The 16,267-nt window shown below is 40.9% G+C and overlaps 1 protein-coding gene across 10 annotated transcripts in view; it reads right to left on the bottom strand.

Annotated features, from left to right (window-relative positions):
- Nucleotides 1-8,834, bottom strand: part of LOC309444520 (uncharacterized protein) — a 107,997-nt gene extending 99,163 nt beyond the window's left edge. For 9 of the 10 annotated variants that reach the window (XR_014185063.1, XR_014185064.1, XR_014185065.1 and 6 more), the window contains exon 1: nt 8,749-8,787. Coding sequence is in view for 5 of the 10 variants with exons in the window: in XM_082062398.1 (XP_081918524.1) it covers nt 8,749-8,782 (34 nt within the window). In the remaining 5 variants the exon portion in view is untranslated. Of the gene's footprint in view, nt 1-8,748 lie in introns of all 10 variants that reach the window. The other variant, XR_014185062.1, reaches the window with a different exon arrangement.
- Nucleotides 8,835-16,267: the final 7,433 nt, after the last annotated feature.

Below are 16,267 nucleotides of genomic sequence, written 5' to 3'. Positions count from 1 at the left end.
ATGCCACTGTACTGTCTTGCCCAAAAAATGAGTCTGTCTTTAATTAGGCCAAGGGAAAGACAAGGCTTCTATGGCATATTAGCATGCTTTTATCACTGCACTCAGAGTAACAATTAACAAAGCAAACCTCATGGAAGTCTGGCTGGTCCTGTGAAACACCCTTGTCAGTTATCTCCAACAACTGCCACAAGAGCCTGTCAAATTTTTGCTAATCTACATATTAATGGATTTTTATTAGCACCATTTGCTACTTCAAAGATCATGTATGTTGTCTATTTAACCTTGAAAAGCCCACTGGCTAAAAGTATTTAGGAATATGAGGTGTTTTTCTGCCTAATTTGTTCTGTAAGTATCAAATGGAAGCTGTGTCATTTGAAAATGCAATTTAGCATGACAGCTAGTGTGACAGTCCAGTGCAGGACTTCTCTAACTGTTGTTTATTTATCAACCATTTTATTTATTGACCATCCAATCCAGACATGAAAAAAAAAAGGCAAATGTAATTCTTTATTTTCAAATACTTTAAGATTTTATATTACTGCAATAACTTTTGAAACTCCAAGTTTAAAAGGCAAGTGAATGCACAAGCTCATTTAGCTGCTCAATTGATTTTACAATGACACTATTCAGAAAAAAAATTCCTTAGTCATGAAGGTCAAATCAAAATATGAAGTGAGGCTTGTATTTGTATTATTTACACTTTGATAATTTAGTAAGTGATATATATATTAGTCAACTAATGGTTGTTAAGCTCCTTGAAGACTAAAAGCACTCAGAGTGTTAAACACTATTCTTCTCACCATCATATATTCTAATTTTCAATGTTTTTAGCACACAAAATATGTTTTGCTCAGATCTAGAGGATGCTTAAAATTAGCTTGTTTATACATTTTGAGGATGCAGTTAATTTACGTAGGTTAATGATTCCTGTGGCATATTGAGGATGCTACATGGTGAATAAATGAGAGTTTGCAACCTGACTCACATCAAATAAATTGAGACTTCAGGATTCTGTCAATTCTCAGTGACAGTAAAAAATGTAGGATGAAATCCCACTCCTGGGGGAGAAACTACAGCAAATATCTCTTGGTTGCACAAGCACCAGAATTACACCCCATTTCAGGTTGGACACCTGTGCCTTTCTCACAGGAACTAGCGTTGCCAAAGCAAAGCTCTCCGACACAGGAGCCCTTTCCCAACAAGAGGGAGCAATGAGACCTCCCAATCTCCACATCTCCTCCAAAAAGTAGTAAAAAGATACTTACAAGGACAATGAATTGCTTCAATTCTCTTTGGTGGAGAAGAATCAATGCCTAAGTAGCTTTACCAGGATCGAGACAGACATTTCCATTTGATTACGCACAAAGGTGAAACAACACAGTCAAACTTAGAACACTTAGATCAACCTCCTTAAATTAAAGCTCGGTAAAAATGTGACTTTTTTGGGTCAGGAAGGACAAGCAGCCACTCAGCTGCCCTTTGCCCAGGCTGGCTCGCAGCCTGCTGTCCCGGGAGCTTTCCTCGGAGATGCAGACTGGAACTTCTCCAGGGCTGTGGAAGACACAAAAGTGAGGTCTTCATTTCCTTCCTAGCACTCAAATATTTAGGCTGCTACTAGCTGGGGTAAATCTCTTATGTTGGTTAAATTTATAAGTTTGTTATTAAATTTGCAACTATGGTTGTGGTAAATAACACATTTTCTGCACCACGTAACCTTTGCTTTTACTGCAGCAGCCCCTCCACTCCTTGTTCAGGTGCCAATGGGTATTAGTGAGGAAAGTGTGGTGGGGAGATGTCTTGTTAATTAGACCATTATTTTGATAACTCAGATTCGCTGTAGGGTGGCTGATCTTTCACACGTACCATGTTCCTCCTCGAGAGCATCCCAGCTGAAATACTGCCTTCCCTAGCCCTATATTTCCACACTTCCATAAAATTTCCTTAAGCTTCAGCCACACATAATACGCTGACAAACTTAATAAAAAATACAATTCATTTCCAGTATTCACTCTACACAACTTAAAATTAAATCTCCTTTCTCCTTCACTTTTTTTCATAGCAACTGAAACCTCTCATTTTCTCACTTTTTTCTACCTTGGCTAACCAAAAGATAAACTTTTGTTAACATAAGTGCACTCTCATCTGTGTTTCCATGTCTTTAAAAGGCATGCTCCTGGCAGGAGGGAAAACATTACCAGGTTGTATGAAGCACGTGTAGCATTTAGAAATTTTAACCAGTTAAAGGAAAAAAAAAAAAAAAAAAAAAAAAAAAAAGAATGGAGAAAATAATCCTTTAAAAGCCATGTTTGGAAAAGACTATGAATACAATTAACCTCTGAAATTCTATGCTTGTTGGACAGCCTAATGCAGAACTTCCCAGGGACCATTTACCTCAACGGAAGAGCATAAATACTTTGTAGCACCAACTTTATCAGTGCAACTTTGACTGAACAGTGTCCCTAGAGTCACTTAAGGGTTAATCCTTTGCATCTCATGACAGGTAATGGATTTTGATTAAAGAGAACACATTAGCAGCTTGCAAGCCTAAAGCAGATGCACACATCCCAGCTCTATATTTAATTTAAAACCAGCACCCTCAAAGAGGAACGTAAGCCATTTATACCACCAGCAACTAATCCTAAAAATGTAGCGCAACTGACCTCAGTGAAATGGAAATTACGACCACAGCTTAGCTGTAACAATTATTTGCATAAGGTTTTACTAGCAAGAACATTTAGAGAACAGTGCATGGATTCTTAATGAAAACAAGCCCAGCTGTTGGGAGAAGACCTCAGTGTGCTTTTTCCAGGTGTGTTTTGAGATGACAGACCTTCCCCCACAGCCAGAAGTTCACCTGCTTGCCTGGACCCAGCAAGCAGCCAACCCATCTTCCCGTGGGCAAAGCAGATAGTAGAGCTACAACCATTTTGCTATCAGCTTTGTCCACTGCCTTGCACCAGCCTTGGATCTAAGATCAGTTCAAACTGTATCTAAATTAGTCCTTCCTCACTAGCTGGATGGTGGGAATGGGATTCTTCAGCTTCTCTGCCCAGTCACTGTCCACACCACAGGAAAGAAATTCAGGTTATTCCCATGTGATAGCAAACTCTCTGGACAACGCACAGAGACGTTCTGCGCAACTGGAGAAGAGCTACAGGAGATCAGCCAAAGAGGGATCACATCAATGTATCAGGATGACCTTGTTGGAACATGTCTGGTTTTAGACAGAACCACAAGAAAGTTCACACAGCTTTTCATACCATACTCCTGGGGGAATTCCTGCATACAAAAAGCTCAGCTGCATGCAATATCAACTGGTATTGCACTGGCCTTAAAAACAAGAGTGAATTGTCTCCGTGTAGACAGAGAGGATTTTCATCCACAGCTCATTTGGCCCTTTCATTGAAATTCTTCCAAAATTCAGAGAAATTATTGACCGTTATCCATTGATAATAGCTTGGAGGAGAAACAAAATACCCCCAAACCCAACTGCAGACTAAGTCCAGAACAAAAGGCAACCACAAAAGAAGAAAATAAAGCATATGTGAAATATGTGGTCGGCAAGCAAAAGGCCACCCGTGTTTTAGATTTTAATTATGAAAATTTTTCTCTTCTGACAAGTGAAATGAATTTAGTCATTCATGCATGGTGTGAAAGTTGAATCGTCTGAAAATTAAATCAAAATAAAAAATGAAAACTACAAATGGGGCTTTCATTGTTTCCAACAAGGGAGTCATCCTTTAGAGGTGACATTTCACAGCAGTCCCTGAGAAATGCGATTGTTCATAGCATTAAGTAAATTATGGTCCCTGAACAGTGTGGAAATAATTGGAAATGTTTGCTGTTTTTAAGTAAATGCTATAAATCCCTGAAGGCTGTTTGAGTCTTGAAGTAGAAGAGAATAAAATGTTTCAAGCAGGAAAGCATATGGGTAAAACGCCTGATGGTTTGGCTGACAATCTTAAAACTTCACCCTAAATATCAGTTGGTAGTAGCTTTCCTTTTTCTGCTAATGGGCTCCCTTTTAGAAAGTTCTCCTTTTCTCCCTCCTCTCCAGCCAACACTCACATATTAAATGGCAATACTTAACTAGATGTGCCTTTTGCAGAAACAAAAATGTCAGTGCATAAGCCTCAAATGGAATGTAAATAAAGGCCATGCACCATGTATTGCCACTTGCGTCAAAGAGTCTAAAAATGTGATTCCCTGATGCTGCCCAGTGGCCACCAGTGCTTCTCTCTGTCACTCCCGGGGCGAGGGCCGCATTAGGTTTCCTGTCGCTTTGTTCATAAAGAGCTCACACCTTTGTCAACAGGATTCTGCTGCAATCCTGAGGCAGCTTTTTCTATTTGTATATAACCTGCCACATTTCATGGCTAATCAGTATCTTCCAACATTCTTCTTGAAATGCTTTTTCACCCTCATTATACTATCTCTGCCATTTCTTCTTCTAGCTCCCTGATTATTGTGAACAAAAAAAAAAAAAAAGCTTTTACATTTGTTGAAAATATGTAAAATCGTTGCTTAGAGTACACTTGTCATTTTGTCTTATCACAACAGTGTAAGACTCCAGCCCCAACACAGATATATTTAATGCATCCAGACTGTGACACATTCTTTCAGTAAGAAGCCTTTAACACATCCACCCAGCACTTTTCCTGACACAGCCCCACGTTAACCAAGCTGGCTCATACACATCTACCATGCTCTACAATCCTGTATTTAATGAACCGCTCTTAGAAACCCCGGCTACTATTCCCCGGTGCCAAACACAGGTGTGCTCCAGCACACATGCTTGTTCCCTCTGTACATGCAATGCACTTTTGGACTTTTTCCAAGCAGCAGCAACAGAAGAAGGAGAATTAGCTCACTTGGCTCGACACCAGCCATGACCCCACCTGCACGGAGCAGCTGCAAGACGCTGCATTAACTCCTGACAAGTGGATTACTCACAGCAAGAAGACAATTCTATTACTTAGAAGAAGGAACAAAATATGTCACTGAAAGGTTTAAGGGCCATGAGGCAAATATATAAACATTGTTTAGGCACCTGTTTATGCATATATGAGCCTAGTGGGATTCACAAAGGCACCTGCATAAGTTAGTCACCTAATTTGTTCCAGTTGTAAAGGTATTCAGAGCCTAATTGCTTAAGTGTTTTTGAAATTCCCGGTAGACATCAAAAGACCTTTGTAAATCTGCTTCCCTGTGCAACCAGATTTTATGGACATAGCCTATAAACAACAATGCCTGTTGATGCAGTCACACGGTTTTGATCAGTGTTTTAAGGACTATTTGCAAAGTTAAGAGGTTTATGTGGTCCTTGGCATATGTGGGTTCAAACCAGTCCAGTCACAAATTTGTTACTAATCTGTGGGTAAAACTTGGATGTGTGTTGTACTGTTGCACACACAGTTATGGTTTAAACAGAAATCTGCCAGCACAGAAATATTACTCCATCTTTCAGCTGCAAAAAGAGGCTTTCATTAAGAGAGCCTGACTCTTCCTTGTGTATTTATACTTGAGTTTTGATTTAAAAAGCAGGCTTTCGTCTTCATGATTTTTATCCCTTACGTGAACTAAATTCCTTTACAAACAACATATATCTTGTACACAACTTGCAGGGAAAAAAACAAATAAACACCAAAAAAACCTACACTCTCCTTTTTCATTGCAAAGATTTGTGTGGATAGCCTGACTCCATTAATTTCTACTGGATTGACTCTGTACCATCTGTTTTCTGTGCAGCTGCTTTATTGTGGGGAAGAGAGGAAGACAAAAAAGCACCCTTCTAAGCTCTACCGATGACATCCAGAAATAAGACTGTAATTGGTGGAAAACCTTCTGAAGTCTGTGTAATCATAACAGTCAAAGGGATTAGAGTGTGATGTAAAAGAAGAGATGCAGATCAGGGTTTTTTCAAAAGGGTTTGAAACCTGCCTACCAGACCCTTTGCAGACCATCATCTCTTCAAAATATATAAAAAAAAATAAGGCCACCAGTATAAGAAGCAATTAAACTGGAACTTATACAAACTGGTGTTTCTCACTGTTTTGCAGCATATAGTAGACAAGTAGTAATCCATCAAACAGTGATTACAGTGCATGTAACAGGAAGGTGATATTCTAACATATGCCCACTGCATACAGTCATTAGAAGGGCAGTACATTAATTTTAGAAGAACACAATCCTGATTTTGAGTAATCTTAATCTCTGCTCTTATACCAATGATCTTAACATTATGCCTGAACAGAAGCAAAGCAGACTTAGTTCAGTGCAGATGGGAACACAAACTTCCAATTTCAAGAGGGTGAATCATTTCCAACCAGGAGCTTGGAAAACAATCCTTCAAAGCAGGCAAGCAGCTGCACAGCTGCAGTGCAAACAATGTGCTCGACTCATTACATGTAATACATCACTACCAAGCAGAATACACTTCATTCTGGTTTTCATTTGTGCCATTGTGTTAGACCCGTGCCACACTGCTTCTGTTAAGCATAGTAGCACTAATAATAATTCCTGTTTCAGGATTATCCTCAATATCACTCATTCCATGATCTAAACCCCACTGCATCTTCATCTTAATACTGCCAGTAGCTTCAGTCATATTTGTAAACGTGCTCTGAGTCCTAGAAACAATTTATTTGTGCTTGAACTTTCTGTGATAAGAGCACTGCCTTTGCAGGATTAACTGATGTTACCCATGTATTTATGACTCGGGTAACTTGTTTTTCCCAGCTTTAATAAATAATGAAGTCCGGATGGTTTTTGCAATGGGGTTCTCGCCCTCCTGGAGCCACAACGTGAGCCGGAACAGAGCACTGATGCCAGTCGGAGGCAGAAGCTCATTCCTCCGCCAAAGTAATTCTCAGCAGAATGCAGCAACCACATAATACAGACGACTGCTATAAATACAGCAGCAGCCTGGTAAGGAGCGGTGTGGGAAACACGGGCTGTGTTTCAGCATCTCCCACCACACCGAGTGCCTCTTTGGAGGCTGCTGCTTCCTCCGAGATGCCAAGCATCCTCTGTTGCCGCCTGCGTCAAATTCTACCTAAAAGGCAAACTGGGGCCCTTTAGTGAAATAAAGCTTGACATACAGGTGATACCTTAATAAGCCAGACAGCAACAATTAACTAACAACATATCTCTCCTATACCAGACTTTTGGACGTGCTGCGTGTGGTGAAGTTGAGGATGGTTTTTGCTGTTGTTAGGAAGCAATGATTACAACCTTTATCTAATGCATGTTCCAAGGGAAACAATCCTTTTCTTCTGAACAGGACCGTCATTGTGACTTACATCAACAGATCGATAGAGAGGTGGGAAACATCCTCCAGGAACCTACATGTTCACAAAGACACTTTCCAAAGGTTTTTCAGCTTCACACTTACATTTTCTGTGCTTATTGTCTACGCAACTTTGTGGTCAATAAACTTACACTGGTGACGGCCTAACAACCCTCCTGCTCCCCCAAGACAGTAATCTGTATGGCACTGTTGGAGCTCTTTAAACAATTTTGCTTGAATTTCAGCTGCAGAGACTGTTGATAAAAAACTGAAACTCTTTCCTGAAACTTTGTCCCCAAGGTGTATGAATTCCTGCGTGACCACATCTGTCACGCTCGTTCAGCCTAAAGCCTCCGTCCACTTCACAGGCTTCAGCAGCAACCGATTAGCAGAACAGAATACAACTCTGCCGACACAGCCCTGCTACCTCCTGTTTCAGACTTTCACAGTTTTCAGTGCATTTATCTCAACTTTCATCAGCAATGGTGATGTTCTTTCGGCTGAACGGAGGCACACAGAGAATTAAAGCAGATTGTAGCAGAGCGAAGAATTCAATCTGAGTCTCCTGAGCCTCTTTGCTCACACCATAGCCAGCAAACACCCACCACAGCGAAACAACGTGACACCTGAACGCAGCTCACCTGGGAGTTTTACACAATCTGGACAGATTTAGGCTTCTGCCTTGGGAGAAGGGAATTTTTGCTTCCACATGTTCATTTACACTACCATTTTATATTTAATCCTAATCTACCTGCATTAAAAATAGCACGTGTTTGGGGGAATAGGACTTCAACTGAGTACTTTAAAATGCTTATGCTGTAGATGTTTACTCATTGTGCACGGCAGAGTAATACTATATTTACCTCAAACATTAAAAACCAAAAGTGTTTCAGATAGTTAAATATGTGCCTTAAAGCAAACAGTGTAAACACCTTGTAAAAGCAAAATTCCCTGGTGTTGGCAAATAAACAAGCTGCAGGGGGTAAACAAAGAAAACACAAAAAAGAATCATTGCAAGATAACAGCAAATGAATAAAACACAGCTGAAATTGCACAGTAGAAATTCAGTGGCCTTTTTCAATGGGTCACATCTTCCCAGCCAGCTGACCACAGCAGACCATGTACCATTCTTAATTACATCAGTATAAATCCAGAGAAACTCTATCGAAAGCCTGAGCTCACGAAACCATGTCTGAGAATTACCATAACTGCTCTTCCCATCCATCTCCTCCTTTTTCTAGTTACATATAACAGAGATATTGATGGTTCAGACTCAAGCTTTCAAAACTTCTGAGACTACATTACTCCAGAAGAAATACAAAATTAAAGCAGCAGGAAGGGGAATGCAAGGGCTATTTACTTATTGCAGAAAATGAACCAAAGCGCAGTCATGGCCATCAAGGAGAAAAGCCAGACCCCTGTGCCACCCCTATCTCAGCCCCCTGTATGATCATCATTACCTCTGAACTGCTTTGCCAGCATCAGACTGGGCATTGTGAATTTTGCTCTGGTCTAATTGCAGAGACAAACGTTGTGTGTCTTCCCTTGGTCAGAGGAAAGAAAACCACTTCCTTGTGAGAGCAACAACGTGTGCTGGTGCAGGGGAAGCTGTGGGTGTGGGAGGTGGTCAGAGCAAACGAGGGGCTGAGGCACAGCTGGGGACACTGCTGAGAGCAGCTGCACAGGCTGCAGCAATCACACACCTGCGGAGCCTTTTCCTAAGTGTAAGATCTGATCCAGCCCCAATGGCACCAAAAGTGAGAGAAACCTGGAGGATAGACCCCACCTGTGGAAGGTGCAGTGGACAGAGAGGAGATGGGTTTACAAACTTCTCCCATTTCCATGCTGGTTCCTCCTGAAATTTTTGCTCCAACAGTTGATGTTTTTTTTGCTGTCTGCAGCATGCTTGTGAGCAGGCAGATACCCTCAAACTTGTGACCAGAGTAGGGAGCCCTCCACAACCTATAAATGTGAATTATTGGCATTGAATACTAACCAATATATGTGTTTGTGTGTACATGTATGTATTTATATATGTAAACATATACACACATGCATCATATGCCTGTCTTGATCCAAACACAGCAGCCAAGCAGAGGGAAATAATCATGTAGGCCTGTGCTGTGGATATACACATCCTGACAGTTTGCAAACCACTGTTTTAAGCTAGAGGAAAATACTTGTTGTGACATGGGTAGGAACAACACCACAGAAGTGTTTTCTTGGGGTTACAAGGCTCCTCTGTGTTATGAAATATGGCAGCGTTTATGTCTAATTTCCTAATTCCTGGGAGCTCCTGCAGGAGAGAAGTTTCCATTTGGAATTGTCAGTGTCTGTTTGATGCAGAACTGACTTGATCCAAAATGTTTGCTTAATATGTATAACTTTGGAGGTTCTACTCAGCATATTAAAAAGCTGGCTTTATTATTACAGTGGCAATAAAAGCAATGAAGAGACTTTACAAGCAAGAAGAAATACATAAAGACTGGGTGCATCTGGACTTTGAATAATGTATGAAAACCAAATTTTAAGGCTGGCTTGTCAGATAAATGCAGTCCCCAAAAGCAACTGGAATTGTCTGATCACTCTGGCTCATTGATCTTCAAGGGTTTTACTGTAAACACTCTGGTCCAAGATACTGCCTTTCTCCACGAAACCTCCTCTGAAAGAGTCAACATTTAGATGAATTTCAAACTACAATGAGATTATCACAGGTTGCTCAGGTAGCTGTAAATCCTTCTACACAGTTTTCAGGGAGTGAAACATAAACAAAAAGTGAGAAGTCACTTTTTGGTCATGCAGCTAAGGACCAAACCTATGATGCTCTCCCCCTCCTCCAGGCTGCCAGACTCCTGTTCCTCCCTCAGAGGTAGCTCCTTATTTCAGCTGATTTAATGAAAAATGCAGAAATATTCTTGCACTGAGACATCTCACCCTTTTACCTACCTTGAATCCTGAATGCTGGTGGGGGAGATAGATGGGTCGCTAGTTCCAGCAGCATGTTTCAGTGGGAAGTTATTGCACAGAAAGGGGCTAAGCTGCCTTTCATCCCCTGGTTACTTTTTGGGATAGAGCAGAGGCTCCCACTTTTACCATTTGGCTGTGAGTGGCTCTGGCAATCCTGGAGCAGACCAAGGCAGAGCTGCAGTTTGGAGTCAGGCTTCCACAAATGACAGTAGCTTTCCCCTGCTTGCCAGCTATGCTGCTGTGACCAATATGTTGGGGTTTAAAACCAAGTCCTCTCACAACATTGACAAAACAAGGCATCTCTACATCAGTGGTGAAAGACTGGAAGAAAAAGTGGGTATAGCAAGATGCAAACAGCTGAAATTCAGTGCTTGGGGTCTTCTCTGCAGCTCCCATTACACCTTACATGAAAGGTATGGTCTGTGCTGTGAGCTTACCCTGTTCACAAGGCATTGGCAAACCTTTAAAATCCTGAGCCTTTCCATACACCTGAAGCCTCTGTGTCACCTTTTGGGTCTGTGACTCTACAATTCACTTGCCACCATGCCTGGAGGGTACAATGGCAGCATTTTTCTGGCACAGGCACTAAGAGGCTGCATAACTTGCATTTGCTGATACAAGTCCTATGCTGTGAATTGCATGTTTACAAGGATTAGTCATCTATTCATATTCATTCCTTGGGCTTTCATAAGCAATGTTCTAAATGTTTAGATCCACATCTAAAAATGAAAAATAGTAATTAGTGGAAAAAGTCTGTAGAAGTCATATTTGCAGTGGCAAAAGAATGAAGATTGTAAATTTACTTTAGAATCAAGTATTTAATGTGGAGAAACTTCACAACTGGTAAATAGCCAAAGCAATCTCTCCATCCTCTAACCTGTACTGCTCAGTGAACACAAAGAACTAAGTGATTGCCTCAGTAATGGACAATCAAGCTGTGGCCAGGCACTAAAAACAAAACAGTGATGGACTTAACAGTTGGTCATAAATATAAAAACCAGAGCCCCATGGATCAGCAGGGGTGTAAACAGAGTTGGTGTACTGGAGGGTTTTAACTCCTACAAGTTTTAACTGCTAATAAGAGAGTAAAGGGAGTGTAGTAAAGCAGGGCACATGATGGACAATCCTGCTTCACTCACTTTTTCCAGATTGCCTGGATGAAAACAGTCATCAATTATCTTTCCTTCCTTGTTTCCTGCCTGTCACCAGCTGGAAGTTGCACATCTTGGGCTGCACCTGAAGCCTTTCTGGCAGATACATGGGTTAATCTTTGTCCTCCGTGGACCTGCTATTTGGCTCCTCCCAGACATCAGGAGAAGCATCTGTGAAAAGGTTTGTTTGAAATTCCAGCTTCCCAGAGCACTTTCACCATCCTGCGAGGCCAGGCTGTTATTGTGCTCCAGCTGACACTGGGAGGTGACTGGTGAGAGATGAAAGATAGTGGGAGGCTGGCCCACGTCCATACAGGGCTGGTGGAATAAATAAAGGAGACATTAGTGGGGTGTACAGAGGACCTACTCAGCAGGGTCTAATTTCTGGAGGCTTCCTGGGTGCTCTATGTGCTTACATGGTACCCTCATAGTACATCTAATCATCCACATGGTTCTCCAAATGGGCACGGGACAGCCTAAGGGGCACTGAGTTCTACACCAAGGAGCTGCTCGCTGTGATACCAGCGCCTGGGCTCTTGGGGCAAGGGGGTGGAGAGGTACAGAAACTGAGAGATTGCTTTATAAGTTATTGTCTGTGTTCAGCTGAAACATTTCAAGCTTCAAAAGAGGCATAAACACTACTCATGGGTTTAAACTGTAAATCCTTAAAAAAATCATTGAAAAACAAAGAAAGACAATGCCAAAAACAAAACTTCCCTCACTTCATTTATATTTTACAATAGTTCAGCTTGTCAGTAGGATGTAATTTGTCATCCCTGCTCAGGAGATGCTCAGAACTGCCACAAAACTGCTGAAAGACACCAACTTTTGTTTTATTTGGTCCTTGTTGCTCTATATCTTTAGAATGAGCCAACAATAAATGATATTTAATGTAAAGTGTTAAAAATAAAGTTCTCCCCAGGCAGAAACCCAGTGCGTGGACTTTCAGGTCTTCATGATCATGTTATAAATCAACTGTGAGTTAAAAGTCTGTCAAAACATAAGATAAAATGGCTCCTCTGGTTGCTCCTACTGTTATATATTGTATAATATACCATGACGGGTTTCAGAATCGAATTTCCTGCATTGCTAACAAGTGTGTTCCCCATTTAAGAATGAAGCCCATTAACAGAGATACTTTTATATAACAGCTCATCCAAACAGCTGCCCAGTGCTGAGTTTACTATTGTTTGCAGTTTAATAGATTTGCAGATTTTAGGTTCATTAGATCATTGAAGCTGATTTCCTCTGTACTACACATCTTAGAGTCACTTTACATAATAGCTTCCTTGTGGTAGTATAGTTGTGAATGCTCCCTACATTCTATGTAAAAAAAAAAAAAAAAAGAAAAGAGAAAATACAATTGGCTAGGGATTCAAAAGAAAATGTCAGGAGAACATCACAGTTTATCTGTTGCCAAGTGTTAAGTCCCCAGTACTGAAAAAACAGTAGATGTGTGACGAGTTTCCATGTGTCTGCACATACACATTTCAGAGGTGTGTTTGCCACTGGTTGCTTATGCTTCTGCTGAAAATATCTTGGGCCAAATTTCCATTAAAAAAAATTCAAAAATCTAAGGGAAAACATTGAGGAAAACTGCATTTTTATATGGAAATCATGTTTAATAACTGCTGATATCTCCTCTATACATCAAAGTTATATTTTGCAAGATGGATGCTTAACTTCTACCTGAAAAATATGCATATGCAGATAAGTACAAATAGATTTAATTACCCAGCTGCAAATATTCTCTATTCACAAGCCAAAATGCTGAGCAAAATGCAGGTGGCCAAATTTGGCTTGGGAACTGCCTATGAAGACAGCAGTCCAGCATATCGCTGCCTACCTGGGTTCTGCACTTCTCCCTCTGCTGTTTCTCGACATGCTGTGATGTGCTTCAGAAGGCAGAACATCAAAATTAAACCCTTGGGAAGGAAAACAGTATTTTGATATGTTTGCTGTCAATGGGGCTGAGTCCGTAACCTCAACTCATATTTGGTGAGTACTCAGCCAGTGAGTAGTTCTCCCAATATCAATAGAGAAATCATCAAACCCCCCCATAGCATGGACATGATAAACCGCATAACAGCTGTAAATTTTTAGTATTTTTGAGATTTTTATTCAGATGTCTTGCATGTGGATAGTTACTACTTGCATATGGGTATGAAAGACCATGCACAGATATTTGCTCTTGCAGATGGAGAGGCTAATTAAGCTCCCATCTTTGACAACTGCCCATTTAGTTTAATAAAAGTCTTCCAAATCACAGGTGCACACAGCTCACTGAAGTTTGATAGGGCAGACTGAGATGTCTGGGTCTTGGTTTTTCAATAAACTTTGCAATGAACATCTCTAGTATTTGATGTTTTGAGCTAAAAAAAATAATGAAATTTAGCCCATTATGTTTTCATGGCATGAGAAGGTGCAAATCAATAATTGTCATGGTCTGGAGACAGTAAATAGCAACATCTCATATCACCACATCATTTCTCACATTTCTGTTTTCTGCTGCACTGATCAGAAGAAAATACAATAGGACAAGTTAAAACTTTGGCTGGAAATTAATTGGACCTTTTTTGTTTGTTTGTTTTTCATCAGAAAACATCCATTTGCCAAAACAAACCAGTTTTCATATAGCTGCATGAGGGTTTGGCTCCTTTCTGCCAGAGTTTGGCTGACTGGTGAGGTGCCAAAGTGCCGGGTTTGGCAAAGTGGGAGCAGCTCCCTCTCTGCAAAAAGCCCTGTCCAGGCATCCTGGTTCATTCAGCAGCCTGGAGGCCTCGTCCCCAGTATGATAGCTCAACACAGGTCCTGCAGGAGTCCAAAGTCTGGGGCCTTCAAATCTTGGGTGCTGTGACTCAGTCCAGGGTTGCCAGACGTCGGGGTCCGTCCAGCCCAGATGGCTCCCTGCAGCCGGGCAGCTGCCTGCTCCCTTTGCACTGCATCGTCAAGCTAATACAGTTTGATTTTTCCAAATTAATTTCTCTAGGACTTTCCTCCCAGTACGAATTCTCATATGCTCATTGGGTTTGTTCTGATTTTGAACTTCTTGGAATTGCCAGAATAGCCAGGGGAAGGGCTTTTCCAAGCTCACCCCATCTCTGCCTTTGATTTTTAAAAGAACTTGTTCATGTCTCTTCACATTTAGCCTGCTCAGTCTTTTGTTTTGTTGCATTCTCATTGTCTATTTTTGCCCATTGCTTCTTGATTCTGATTGTCATTTAAATTAAGCTGAAAACTCTGTCCCAAACACAAAGAATTTTCTTGGCCTCTACACTGCTCTCCTTTCCCTCCGCAGCTTCCTTCCACCCTCAGCTTTTCTTGTGTTTTTTTAGCTGCAAAATAACTCTCAGAAATTGGTCTGCAGCTGAAATTCAATTCTTTTGGATGTGTGTCCTTTTCTAATCTGGGGACTCTTGGATTCTCTACTTCCTTCTTGCTCCCAGGGTCAAATCTCCAAACTTTCTTGCAAGCATTTATTTCTTACGGTGGGAAAGAAAAGAAAGTCAAGCAGAAGAACATGTTCTCAAATAAGTCGTTCTGTTAGCAGAAACTGATGGCAAGAATAAAAATAAATCACGTAGCTCTGACACTTACTCATTTTAAAAGGCCTGATGGGAGACAGGCATAAAAAACAAAAGCCCCAAAGCAGATTTGAACAAGAGGGTGAACAGCATAGATCTAAAAACCTAATAAAGCCTCAGCCGAAACAATTTTAGAGGGAAGAGAGTTCCAGCAGAAAGGAGCATATGCTTGACTCAGCCTGATTAGGAGAAATAAATAGAGGTGCAGCCACCCTGTGAAAGGAAAACGTCCTGAGTCAGCACATCCAGAGCAACCCAGGGGTGAGACTATGAAAGAGAAGTACGAGACTCTCAGTAACCTTGGATATGTCGTGTGTCTAATTTGGGCACTCTCGTTTCAAAAAAAGAAACCATAAAAATAGACAGAATCCATGGAAAGGCCAAAAAAAGGAAGAAGATGGAAATTGGTGGACTTTCAGTAAAATGAGTTCAAGGTTTTACACATTTTTCTAACAGGAAAAGAAAAACAAAAGGAGATTATCTTATTGAATAAATGATGCTACAGTGAAGGCAAGTCAGATGATCCTATTCACCATTTCCCATAACAAGATGATACTGAAAAGAATTAAAAATAATAGGATTCTTTGTATAATGTGTAATTAATTTATGTAGCATATACTAACTGAATTTAAGAGGAAATGAGCATTGATATGAACCAGCACCATCACCAGTGGTTAGATGCACACATCAGTTTCAGACATGCAAAATGAGCATTCTTGTAGGCTTTCAGGGCTTTTTTTTTTTTTAATTGTTTGCACACAAGACAGAGATGACCGTTAGGATGTTTATGAATTGCAAAGTAAACCAATGAATTAGTCCCAAGGGAATTACTAAAACACAACCCCTTCCAGTGCATGCTCAATACACTATCAAAACCAGAATTTAGAAAAGGCATATCTCCAAGAACTGAGCCAATGTTCATTGAGGTTGGAAGAGAGATTTCCATTGACTTGATGGGTCTTGGATCAAGCCTTCAGGAGAAAACATAATGATCACATTTAATGCCAAGTACCAACCGTCAAGCAAGTACCAAGCACGGGAGACCCTCCACACAGCTCGGCCTGCGCCCACTTCTCTGGGACCCTGAAGTGCTCACCAGAGCTGCCCTTTTTCACTGCATTTAAGTTCTTGGAAGCCATCAAGCCCTTGGACAAGCTGATATTATTTCACTGTAAAAACAAATAAAAGATGAATGAGTGGATTTGCGGGGGGCTTTTTTGTGCACCTGAACTGTGGCTTGAGGACATCCAGTAATGGCTCTGTATAGAGTAAAACTA

The sequence above is a fragment of the Streptopelia decaocto genome (genome assembly GCF_964273445.1).
Source record: "Streptopelia decaocto genome assembly, chromosome: 11".
Lineage (NCBI taxonomy): Eukaryota > Metazoa > Chordata > Aves > Columbiformes > Columbidae > Streptopelia > Streptopelia decaocto.
This window is presented reverse-complemented; position numbering and strand designations above follow the sequence as displayed.